The 13,297-nt window shown below is 41.9% G+C and overlaps 1 protein-coding gene across 1 annotated transcript in view; it reads left to right on the top strand.

Moving 5' to 3' along the window:
- Nucleotides 1-11,873, top strand: part of LITAF (lipopolysaccharide induced TNF factor) — a 43,954-nt gene extending 32,081 nt beyond the window's left edge. Inside the window, exons 3-4 of the mRNA XM_066576188.1 lie at nucleotides 2,691-2,847; nucleotides 5,887-11,873. Coding sequence (XP_066432285.1) covers nucleotides 2,691-2,847; nucleotides 5,887-5,995 — 266 coding nt within the window. The 3' untranslated portion in view covers nucleotides 5,996-11,873. The remainder of the gene's footprint in view (nucleotides 1-2,690; nucleotides 2,848-5,886) is intronic.
- Nucleotides 11,874-13,297: the final 1,424 nt, after the last annotated feature.

The following is a 13,297-nucleotide window of genomic DNA, read 5'->3' as shown; positions in this document are numbered from 1 at the left end:
TCAGGTTTAACCCTGATTTCACTGTTACTTTACATGCAATTAGAACCTTTACCTATAAACTATGCACTTCTAGATGGGTGTGGATGGCCTTCTTTCACGGCTCTGAAATGGCTGGTAATTATAGGGAAGTGACCTAGAGATGATATTTAAGAGACCGTTCTCTTCCTGCTGGGGCTCTTTTGCTGAACAGGTTCTCAAAGCCTCTGAAACACGTGACCTTGTATGTGACAGGCTTGTATTATATATGTTGCGACATACAATCTGACTGTCTCTGGATGTTTTCTAGACTAATGTGGAAGTGAATACACACTTGTGTTCAGCTCTACCGGTTAAACATTCACCTCGGAAAGATTTGCTTTTAGTCAGCAACGTATTGATTTTCTCTTGTTGCCTCATCAAATATTTACATAGCACACTGATACCTGTGTATTCTAGCTATCCTGCCATCCATGCATTACATGCAAATATATGTGGGGTGTACTAGATCAAGAAGGTCATACTCCTCATTATAGATTTCTTCTGCATCAATGTTTTCATGTTATCTTAAATAGTAGGACGTTAACTGCCACCTATTCCTGATTCCCCAGTATATAATGGGGTGATACTTATCTGGTGCTAAATACACAAATTAAGCACACAAGAAAAGTAGAAGAAATTGTAGTTCACAATCAGGCAGAGGATATTAAACAGCTTCTAGAGCTAAAAGTAGCTGGCCGAGTCTAAGCGTATGGCCAGGGAGTAGATGACCTGTTGAGTCCGAGATATAAGTTTTTATACTTGCTTCTCCTTTGTTTCCCCGCTGAGAGCAGTCGATACATTGAGGGGGGGCTTTCAGCGCTCACATCGGGGAAACAATGGGGAAGGTAGGTATAACACTTACATCCCCAAACTCAGAAGGTCACCTACTTCCAGCCCATAAGCTTAGCATCTAGGGCTAAAATTAGCTGACTCTCTTTTGTAAAATAATTTTTATTTAAAGGGGTTGTCCCGCGAAACAAAGTGGGGGTAAGCACTTCTGTATGGCCATATTAATGCACTTTGTAATGTACATTGTGCATTAATTATGAGCCATACAGAAGTTATTCACTTACCTGTTCCGTTGCTGGCGTCCCTGTCTCCATGGTGCCGTCTAATTTTCAGCGTCTAATCGCCCGATTAGACGCGCTTGCGCAGTCCGGTCTTCTCCGTGTTGAATGGGGCTGCTCGTGCTGGAGAGCTGCTCCTCGTAGCTCCGCCCCGTCACGTGTGCCGATTCCAGCCAATCAGGAGGCTGGAATCGGCAATGGACCGCACAGAAGACCTGCGGTCCACCGAGGGTGAAGATCCCGGCGGCCATCTTCGCAAGGTAGGTAAGAAGTCACCGGAGCGCGGGGATTCGGGTAAGTACTATCCGTTTTTTTTTTTCAACACATGCATCGGGTTTGTCTCGCACCGAACGGGGGGGCTATTGGAAAAAAAAAAAACCGTTTCGGCGCGGGACAACCCCTTTAACACATCTTAAAAAAAAAAAAAGAAGAAACGACACAGGAGAAACATGAGCGTGCATAAATGTGATAGCAGCCACATACAGGGGCAGATATCAATTGGTCATATACTAGTATACTAACTAAATAATCCAGAATCCAGTTAATGCATCAAATGTATCAAGAGACATTCCAATCAAAGCTATAAAACTTAGACCTACCATCAGTTGATCAAACTATACTACCCTGCTTTAAAAAAAATCCCAACACAAGTGAATCCTGAACAAGCCAGGTAGAGGTTGGGTAACCAGAAACGCCAGACTCCGACTAATCCACAAGGGAACAGGTGAATTCCCTGATGGGCGCACAGCCAATCGACTATTGATGACTGACCTATCCTGATGATGACTCATTAGTAGTGTTTCCCTGGAAAATCCCTTTAACTATGCAGCAATTAAATAATAAATTACCCGCACGAGTTGTCCTGCAAATATGAACCTTCTTTTATATAGCCGAGGAGTGATTAATGGGCATTACAGAAGTAAGTACGGAGCAACAAGCCAGGCAGTAATTCATCCAACTTCAGTCCTGCAAATAGAAGCAATCAGTATTGCAGCAGAGGAGATGATTAGTTAAGGGTTAATCTGGGGTAGCAAGTCAGATAGTGGGAAATCCAGTTTGTTTTGCAAATGTAGGCAGTAAGTCATGATTGCTTCATTGCAGTGAAAGTGTTCATACTCCTCGCTGTAGGTGCATTTAGATTGAATGATTTTGTGATAACGTTCCAACAGAAATGAACACTAATCGTTCAAACGCCATCCAATGATGAATGAGAGTTGTAAGGTCCTCACTAATCGTTCAGTTTCAGCCGGCTCATTCACTCGTCGGCCAGGTTAAACGCTGATCGTTCAATGTTTCGCATAGGAATCTGAAACGCCGAATGATAAGTGAACGAGAACTGCACAATTCTCAACGAGAGCCGTGCAGTCTAAACAAGCTGCCCGAACGAGCTGAATGTAATGCATCTTCTAAATATTTTTTTTTGGTGTGGAGACTAACCCTAAAAGATATCTTCAGCAGATATGTCATATGTGAATGTGGTCTTATGATGCTGCTAATTCCCATAGGAAGAAGAAATGATCACAAATATTGTGGTTTCTAAATAAACAACAATTAGACAGCTAGTAGTCTTAAAATTGACTCTTAGTCAAACTTTTATCGTTTCAGTTACAGTTCAGACGGTGTACGTTCAGCATCCAGTCTCATTTCATGATCGGCCCATCCAGATTTGCTGCCCACATTGTAACAGATTGACAACCACTCGTCTCATTCATTCGTCTGGAGCCTTGGCTTGGTTATCTTGTGGTGGCTTGTGTCTTCTTGGGTGAGTACAAAAGTGTTCTTGATACATCTAAGGGTGGTTTTGCCATGTGTATGTCATCTGCTCGTGGTAACAAGCGCCGACTCATATGCTCATCACTTGTTATTGTTTACATGGGCAGATTTGTACAGTCGTTACTATGATTGTCCGTACCCATATAGAATGCATCTGTTGGCAGAACATCTCCATGCTTAGAAGTGAAGATGTGCTGCTAACCGGTGACCACCATTATGCTTTTATAAACAAGCCAACGAACAAGCCTTTGCTGACTGAGGGAATATTCATACGTTCTGATTGTTCAGATTAAAGTGGTCAGCAAATCAAAATTTGTGTTTTCTCTCCGGTTTGGAAACAGGTTGATTTAACTAATTGTGGGGTGCCGAATTCATTGGCCAATCAGATTCTATCTATCATGTCACATTTCTGAGATACATGGCACTATTGCATAGACAATAATACGGTATTGCCAAATATTGTCTGGTTTTTAAATACAAAAAAAATGTATTTGTGAATGAAACTCAAAAAATAGCGATATGCTGAGGTAAGAATGAAGAGAAGTGCTTCATGCAGATTACAGCAAACACTAAACAGCAGTACAGATAGGCTCATGTCGGTAACCTTCCTGCTCGACTACATTGTTCTGCCATCTAGTGACCATTTTAAGAACTTCATCCACTGTTTTACATTACAATAAAGAGTTTAGCTAAGTCACTGATTATAATTTTATATAAATAATTCACCCGAAAATGAGCACAAACACAAGACTTTTTTTTTTAAAAATTGAAAAAAATCTAAATTGCATAAAAACCTTACGTGATACATCCTTTCTAAAGGTAAATTCGGATTCTACATCCAAAAATCCATAAGAATTGATATATCGCACAGCAGATGCAAAAATGCTGTTGTGCATTGTTATCGGGCCATGTAAGGCTGCCTGTCCACAGCGCAGCGACGGCGTCCACGAGCTGAGAATCGTAGCAATTCTCCACTCGCAGGATTTAAATCGCGGCATGCTGTGATTCTCCACGGTGAGCCTATTTATCAGATAGGCTTACCTCGGAGACCTGTCAGGGCTCCCTGCTCCTTTCCCGCGGCGGAATATTACTAGTGATATTCCACCACCGCTGTGGACAGGGGGCCTAAAAGGGACTTACAGGTATTCTCCGGGAGTAGAAAAACATGGTTGCTTTCGTCCAGAAACAAAAAGTGACTGTTGAAAAAAATGGGTGTAACAAACCAAAAGTGATCTGTAAACCCCCACATAATTATGATGGGACTAGGACTAAGAGGGTGGATTGCTTTATCGGAGAAGGTAGGAGGTGCTGCCCAACCAGACAAACACCTTGCTGGAGGCAGGCCTAGTAGAACACTGAGTAAAATGGCAAAAACAGCTAGTAGGATGGAGCCACCTTCCAAGATGACCAAGTGGAAGCTGCAAACCAAAAGGATTATGACCAACTCCTCGTTTGTTATAATGTAGCCAGCAATTAAATCGTTTTGAGGTACAAAAATTCATCAAGTAATGCTGGTATACAGAACAGCTGTAGCTGAATGAGGGAAGTAGTTTTGGGGTAGTTGAGAGTACAGCACTGCTAATGGGGCAGCAGCGTGCAGCCAGCTACAAGATTTCCGCGTTATCTTCTAGCTGGCTGCACTGTTACCCCCAGAACTAAGCCTGTCATTCTGCTACCGCTGTTCTCTATACCAGCATTACTGATGAAGTCTGCTCTATACCAGCATTACTGATGAAGTCTGGTACCTTTTTAAAACTTCTTTAATTGCTGCCTCTATTATAGTAAATGAGAAGTTGGTCATAATCCTTTCGGTTTGCTTCTTCCAGAAATGGCACCACAGATAGCCATGGATTGTCTCTAGTATTTGCAGTTCAGGTCCATTGAAGTGAATGTGAAAAAGCTGTAATACCGCATCCAACCTGTGGCAAAGGTGTGGTGCTGTTTTTAGAAGAAAGCCGCCATAGTTTTCTAATTCTGTACAATCGCCTTTAAATTCTCAAGAACAATTAATACAACGCCTTTTATTAGATAAGAGAGCTAATATGTTGCGAGTGTTTTAATTCTCTTCATTTACTTATTAATGGTGAATAAATTAAAAATATCTTTCACTTTTGTGAGAAATCTTTAGTGGAATTCCTTTTATCAAGTTGTGACATTGATAGACAAAAGTTTGTAAAAGACCTAGTTTATATTTATCACAATATAATATATGTGATGGGTTAACTAGGACCATTGGAGTTTCAGAGGTTAGACTCGACTGATCCAGATGAAATACCTAACACGGGGCTAGTTCTAGGTGGGAAAATCATTTGTATGTCACAAGAATGCTGGTCAATATATCTAAATCTCCCATGAGAGATGCTTTGTCATTGTCTGGACACTAGCAGGTCTTACAATTCACCAAGTAAAGATCAAATCCATTCAAAAATCACTGAAAACTGGCCACACTTACTGGTACAGACGTATATGGACAGGTACAAACCCCAGCTCCTAGCAGAAGGCAAAATTGCTATACGGGGGAGGCAGCAGAGGTGCAAAATACTGATGTCCAACCATTCGTATACCTACGATGCATTGTGGGGGGCTGCTTTGTTTTATACATGCGCACAAATAAGGCTTGTATAGGGTGCCAATGCCACATGTACATGTAATGCACCTTGTAGGCTTACGGCTGATTGGGTGGGTATACCAGTGCTATTAGCAGTCTGATCTAGTCCAACAGAATGGGTATAAGCCTACACAGTGCATTACATGTACAGTAGCACCGGCACCCTATACAAGCCTTATCTGTGTGCAAGTATAATATATGTAACACACACACACACCACTGTATGGTAGGGGTATTTTGCAGCTGTACTTCCTCCCCATATAACATTTGTGCCTTCTGCATGCTGCTGGGCACTGGTGTTCCTTCCTACTCGCTGTTGTATTTTTGTGCAGAAATTACTTAATTGTTAAAATGGTTGTTTTTAGTAGTAATTTTTCTTTACTCGTCTCATGTTTGTATATTTTCCATTCTTTTTAACAGGTGTGGATTTGGTTGCTGTCTCATTCCTTTCTGTATCGATTCGTTAAAAGATGTGGATCATTACTGCTCCAACTGCGAAACGTTACTCGGCTCCTATAAACGTATTTAAACCAGACTGCCTTGAAGATTACCCTTTCTATACATATATATTTTTTATTTCCATCTAGAACTATGCAAATTTTAGTCTGTAAATCTTGGAGCACACTTTGACATGCCATTTACTACTTCTTTTTTATACGGAGCCATTTGTGGTTTGTGGAGAACCTAGCTGTGAAGTTTGTGGAAACCTAACATCTGACAGTATTCTGGTTTTATCACACAGTGATATGTTTATTTTTCATAGCTTGAAATGCCATTGTGTATCATTCAGGAAAATCTAGACCATTTGCTTTAGATAATTAGTGCAAAATTCCCTTAAAGCATAGGCCTTGGACCTCATGAAAGCATCTCTGGAAGATTTTGTATCGGAGGAGTCAAAATGAGCTTCCTCACTGCTGCTTGGTAGCTTAGTGCTGCCATGGAATAGATCAGGACCATCGCATACAGTTGTAATGCTTGGGCGCGGCTAAGTTTAGGACTTGCATTGTTAAAACCATAGAATAATGGGAAGCAACTTGGTGGAGTTTCAGATACCATTCCCATTGTGATGCAAACTGCCCAGAAGGAACCTCACAGAGGAAACTAAACTTTTGAACCAAACTCTCTCAAGAAGCACAGATACATAATGGTTACTTTCTAAGGCTGGATTCATGTAAGCATATATTGGTGGCGTATTCACACTCGGCTGATATACGCTGCCCCCCTGATGCATTTGGTCGTATTTCCATGGCGTAAAAGTGCCCGGACGGCCAAAATAGTGCATTTCAGTTGCGTGCTTTTACGCCGCCGGCAGCTTCATAGACTCCTATGGGAACCTATGACAGCTGCCCGAGGAGGGAGTTTAGTAGGGTGACTGCTAAACTCCCACCCCCTTCCCTCCTCCCCTGCGCCCCTTGCCAGCGTTTTACAATAGGAGGGTGGGGCTAGTTTCTAAGCCGCCAACCCCCCTCTTCATTGCTGGCTGGGACAAGGGGCAGGAGCTTAGCACTCTAGCTCCTGCCCCGTCCCGCCTCCTCCCCTAGCCGTCTCTCACAGCCAACCGCATTGCGGACTCTGCATATAACCACTGGGCCGTCTGAACGGGCACAAATGTTAGATTTGTGCGCCTGTTCACGGATTTTTTTGTGTCGTGGGCGAACATTAAAAATGCCAACGCCCCTTTTGAATAAGCCCTGAGAAGCTATAGTTCTCGCTCCTCATGTGCTGTAGAGACACAACTTGACTCTTCCCACAGTTGGCAACTAATCTCTGACCAATCCTTCCCGGACACAAATCAATCTATGGGCCTCCCTTCCCTTTTGTGTGCTCTGTCCTTCACTCGCTCATCCCAGATTAGCCATGTTTCCTCCACTTTCAGGATGCAGGAAGCTCCGCTGGCTTGTCTCCAGCAGCCATATCACTTATTCTTGCTCATCTTCACACAGCTTTTCACTGTTCCTCATGGGTTTTGAGAGATCTGAACTGTCCCACCCCTGCTGTAGCTTGTTGGATTCCTCCTTCAATTCTGCTATTTGCTCTCTTAGAAGTTTAAGATTTTTCTTTCTAGCTCCTACCCGAGTTCTTGATTTGTGTTGTAGAGACAGTTTGAGCCCAGCTTGAACACACACTTGGCATACTTACACTTAATTGCCCTCCATCCAACTTGTCCAGCAGCAAGGAATCTCAGGCAGGCCCTTTTTAGGGAACCATTCTAAGCTTTACTTATAGTCAGAAGATGCATGGTGGTTCATTCCTGAGAGGCTCCTAAAGCATTATGGGTTTTGAGAGAACCGAATATCTAACCACCTTCATTGCCGCTGCCACGTGGGCTGTGTTGATGTTATGACGCCAGCCCGGACCTGATTCTGAGTAGCTGACATTGAGGCGACTAGTGTGCTGTGACAGCAGCCTTAACTCATTCTCACTTACTTTATTTATTTTCTTTATTATATTGTTACATCTGGACAAATGATTTTTCACCGTTTTACCTGTTTTTAAAAAAAAAAAATGACATTTGTAATGTGTTGTGACATGAACATTGATATTCTGTATATGTCTTCTATTAAGTAAAAACTTGCTAAAGGGATTTTGTAGTCAGAACGAAGAATCAGTTGCCACATAATATTAACTGCTGATTGTAAAAGCTTAATGACTTAAACAAAGGACTCCCTCCTGTTTCCATTTTTAAGCCCAAAGCATTCCGGCAAGCATCAGTGTAAAAATTGTAATGCAAAACTTTTATACGAAAACAAATGTTCTTCTCTAGCTTGTAAACTGAAATGGCAAAAGATTCTGTGCTTCATCTGACACACATTCCAGGATGCGAGGCATTGAATATCATCTCTGGCCCAATTCTTCTGTGTACTTGCACATTCTTCACATTTCAGAGCACATCCTGCAACTAAAAGCCACACCAAATGCAGTTTTTTTTAATGCTGATTTTAGGCCGGCTTTGAAGAGCCGCACCGTGCTGACCTCTTGCAGATTATGATGAGGATTTCACGCAGTAATATGCAAAATTACATGCAGTTTCTTTCCACATTGTGTTAACCCATTAAGCTGTTGTGAGGGCTACTAATTGCTGGTATTATTAGATTAACTGTCGTCATAACCTGGGAAGCCATGGTCCTTGGAACAAAAGCAAAATTCAGATTATAGTAAAGCTCCAGTCTTGGACAAACGGATGGCTGCAGCGCTTCTCTGACTACCTGATGCACTCGGTGGTATAAAACACTACATGCTGCTCCAACTGTTCGGTACGGCACTGGTCAATCAAAGCAGGTGTAGTGTCATAGACTAATGATGTAAACTAATACACCGCGTGCATCAGCTAGTTGGGGAAGCGGCTGCGGCCATCTCTATTAGGACCGGAGGGTCGCTTTAAACATTACCTGGTGAAGGTAAATTCCTATCACCATTTACTTCTAAAAAATTTTATTTTTTCTTCTTTAAATGGTCTTCAGTAGTGAATGATCCGTCAGATGGTTTGCCATAAACATGCATTGCTTTTAGAACTTGTATTTGTATCATGCACTCATGTCAGTCAAATATCTTATATTGATTGGCTGCTATATTTGAAATTGAGTTTTAGCCCATAGAAACGGCTGCCTCAAAAGTAAAATAAGTCTCTGGTCCAAATTAATTGTCCACTAGAATGATCCACAGCTATAGGGTCCCTCCAGTCTCAGGACAAAATTGCCTGCGGTTCTTCACTGCCCCCCCCTACCCTCCCAAATCCCCACCGCCAACCCCATCACATGAGTAGCTTTGGCCAATCAAAGCAGGTATAGTACGCTTGTAGTCTAATGCTACCAGTACTCTGTGGAGATTGGGTAGTCTGAAGAATGTGTCGGCCATCTAGGACAGCAAAAAACAGGACCTGAAACCAGCAGATTGGAGGGATGTCAGAGAAGAACTGCAAATAATATACCTCCTCACCCCTCCAGTGATTTGTGATTTCACTAGTATTACCCATGCCTTTTTTTTTTATATATAAATATAAATATATTTACAAGAAAATGTAGAAACTTTGTTGCATAGTTAGGACATTGACTATAATATGGTTCACAGGAAAATCAATAATCAAGGTTTTATGTCTCCGCTTATTTAGATTGTTTTTGCATCTTGAGAGTATTCTAAGATTGTCATGTTCCGGAGCGGAATGGCTTGCAGAAAGGCGGGTTTTCCCATATTAGTTTTGTTGTAGTCTAATAGCACTGCTATCAAATTATACCGAATATTACTCCGGCTTCACACAGACATAAGCGCAATTGCAGTGCTATAACAGAAAGAATTACATTGTTTTCCAGTTTGGTACTTGTAGAACAATGTGTGTATATAGGAAAAAAAAGAGAACTTGCACCAATGCAGGTGACTAGTATACTTCACAGATATTCTTCTGTGTTGATATCCAGTGGGTTCCTAGATAACTTGAGCTAGTTCCAAAAATCTCTCTAGGCTCCTGTCCACGGGTGATATTTCACTGCGATGCCCGCGGCGATAATCCGCATACGGGTAACGCAGTGAACGCTTTCCATAGGGTAACTGGAAAGCGCAGCCCAATATACACGAGTGGGCAATCGCTCTCAATTTTCCGCTGGCATCTGAAAATCGCAGCATGCCACGATTCTCCACGATGAACCTATCATAGATGGGTTAATAACGGATAATCGCGATGACAAAGTGCTCCCCGGCGTCGGCTCCCACAGCGGAAAGACACAGCAGTACATCGCACTGCCCGTGGACAGGTGGCCTTAGTCAGCCCCTTATTTTTTTAGTACATGACAGATGTGTGATTATGGTTAACCGTTTTGGTTTTGTGAACACTGTCCAGAGTTTTACATCCTAGCAATGTAATATAACCTAACGTAGTTTGTTAGTTTCAAACGTACCACCACTGAGCGCTGTGCACACTTGTATTTTATAGACCACTCTCTGCTTACCTATACCCCCTATTTTGTATACATTATTCCGTTTTACAGTCTATTTTTAAATGTGATAGAGTTTTAAATCTTTATCTATTATATTGTGTATAATATTTCTATTACAAGAGAAAAAAAATCATTTTTTTTTTTTTTGCTGGCTTCACCCGGGATGGAGATCTGTTGCTGAATTTCCGTGCCGGTTGTCTGCACTTGAATTCTGCATGCGGCTCCCAAGATTAGACAACAAAGTGGACGAGATTTTGCAAAAATCTTGTCTACACGCTGCGGCCAAACCGTGTGGAAGCAGCCATGCGGCACGGAAATTCAAGACGTAGCATGTCGATTCTTTTTTTTTTTTCCCCCCCCACAGCGGCCTCCCCCCTCTCTATGGGGAGAGATGGCTGCAGCAGAAATGCAGGCGGCAAAGCCGCTCCATAACCCGCAGCTGTGGTTTTCCAGCTGACTTTTTGCGAGAATTCCGCTGAAAATCCGTCCCGTGTGAACCTAGCCTTAAAGGGTAATTCTGAGCAAAGGCAGACTTTTCAGTTTTTGCGCCGTTAGGCTACTTTTCCAGCCCACTGCCGTTGATACTTACACCTACTGTTCTGGGAGAGCATCGGACTGCTTGCTGGTTAGGCTGTGGCTTATTGGAGAGATGATGGAAGGATTGTAAGGTAAATTGCACTTTGGGGAGTAGAAGAGGGGTGTGACTATCAAGGCAAAAGCAAATTATTAGCCATGTACTGGTTACATATTATGAAGAAGTTTGTACAAATGTGGAAGTTATAGATGTAGTAAAGCTTAACTTGAGTGTGACTTTCTGTGACCATTTCCAGGCCTGCAGTTCCACCATTGGCCCGCTGTCTGTTGTGACAGCTCATGTCACTGGAAGTCAGGTGATCGCTGCAACCAATCAGAGACTCCCGAGTCACTGCTCGCTCACACTCTGAACCAAGGAAGCCAGGAGAGCTGAACAGTGACACTACAGCATCGGGCTACAGTGGCCAACTGGCTCTTAATGACCATGGCTGTCACTACGGATAGCAGGACTGCAGCACTGCCCCTCCATGGTGGAGGAGGTGTAAGTAACTGGACAAGCTAATATCTTAACACAACAAAAGCCATTAAAAGGGTTAATCCTCTAGGAAAGAATGTTGTTCTTCGTTTTTTAATGTTAAGTGAAAGCTAAAACTTTGCTACATCTGTGTGAGAAGCTCTGAATGGACCAAAGGGTGTTTACAAGAGAAATGTATTAGAAAATGTTTACAGATTTTAGTTTCTAATGATGCACAATCTTTTGTGTCCTGTGTACTTGTAGAGTAAATGGATTTCCTACCATAAATGCAGTAATTTAATAATATGCATTTTCCTCCTAAATGACATTTCACCTGTACATGTTATCCTGTTATCTGTCAACTGCATATTATTTGTCTGTATTTCATTATAAATGACATCAACATAATGTCAGAAAATAAAAATTTAAATAAATGACAAAACTGCTGCTTGTGGCGAGGTCTTACTACTGGAGAGGTCTGATGATACACTTAGGAATTTATTAAAACGTACGGAAAGGAAAACGGGTGAGGTTGTAGCTACTTCCCAGAGCTCCTCTCATATAGAATATAGCTCCTCCACTTTTTCTTTGCATGGATTTTCCAACTTTCTTCTAATGGGGTTGTCTGGTCTAGACAGTCACTTTCTATATGCCCCATTAGGACATATAGGTATTGTAGATGTCAGGCCCTCCACTCAGGACCACATCTATGAGGAATGGCTTGAGCAACATTGTACATCAGTTCTAAGGCCAGCACTACTCGCCTGGTCAATCAAAGCAGGTGTATAGTGTCTCAGACTAACGATGTATACTGTGTATTAGTAAACATCAGGCAGTTAGAAGTTGGTGTGGCCATCTTTGTTGCAGGACCGGTGCGTCGCTTTAACTTGGAGATATTGGCAGTGGCTATTTTTGCAGAAGTGAAAACAGGGATTACAGACATTGATTTTCACAGTTGAATTGCGTCTTCTGTAAATTGTCACGTTTGTTATTGATGGTCATCACTATCTGCTAAGCTATATTAGGAAAAACAAAAATGAATTATAATCCTATTTGATTTATCCCTCTCCGCATAACATATACAATATATATCTTCACAAATGATTCTATAGGTCATCAGAAGTCAGATGATCAGCAGCTACTTCATGTAGTTTTAGTTTAGTGGCTGCGACTTACTCTTGGTTTCTTATCTTCTCACCAGAATGCTGACTTCTTCCATCTTAAGTAACACATATTCTTATTTGCCATAATGGATGCAATAAATACTGTTCCTATATAAAGCACATCCTTGCCTGAACCAGTAACTTAAACTGCAAACTGATAGAGTTAAGCAATGTTACGGGTCATGGATTTGTTTTAGTAAATGCCTAGAGTCTGCTGTACTTGGGGAATGACAACGCCCACTTGTCAACATATTCACATTCAAAATGAATAAAAATACCCGGAACTGTGCATGACTAGACACCAAATGGTCACTTTATGAGAGTCACCCATCTAATAGTGCATTAGACCTCCTTTGGTCTTGCAATTTGCTTGACTTTGCACAGCCTGTGTCTCCAAATGGCCTTGATATTCTCCTCTGATCCCTTTCTTCTGAGTTCTTTACAGCCATAACATCCCCTTTTCCTTGCTGGTTTCCCTTTTGATCACACCATTCTAGGCATACTCTTCACACCCTTGCATGAGAAAACCCTACAGGGGTTGGCAGTTTGGAACATGCTGATCTTAGCTAGTTTAGCACCAATTACCATCCCTTGTTCAAAGACACACCTCAATCGCTCAACTTTCCCAATCTAATGTGGATTCATGTTAAAGTTGACCCATGGAAAACTTGCTCACTTAATTTTATGACTTT

The sequence above is a fragment of the Eleutherodactylus coqui genome, chromosome 8 (assembly GCF_035609145.1).
Source record: "Eleutherodactylus coqui strain aEleCoq1 chromosome 8, aEleCoq1.hap1, whole genome shotgun sequence".
NCBI lineage: Eukaryota > Metazoa > Chordata > Amphibia > Anura > Eleutherodactylidae > Eleutherodactylus > Eleutherodactylus coqui.
Note: the sequence above shows the minus strand (reverse complement) of the source record. Positions and strands in the feature narration are given on the sequence as shown.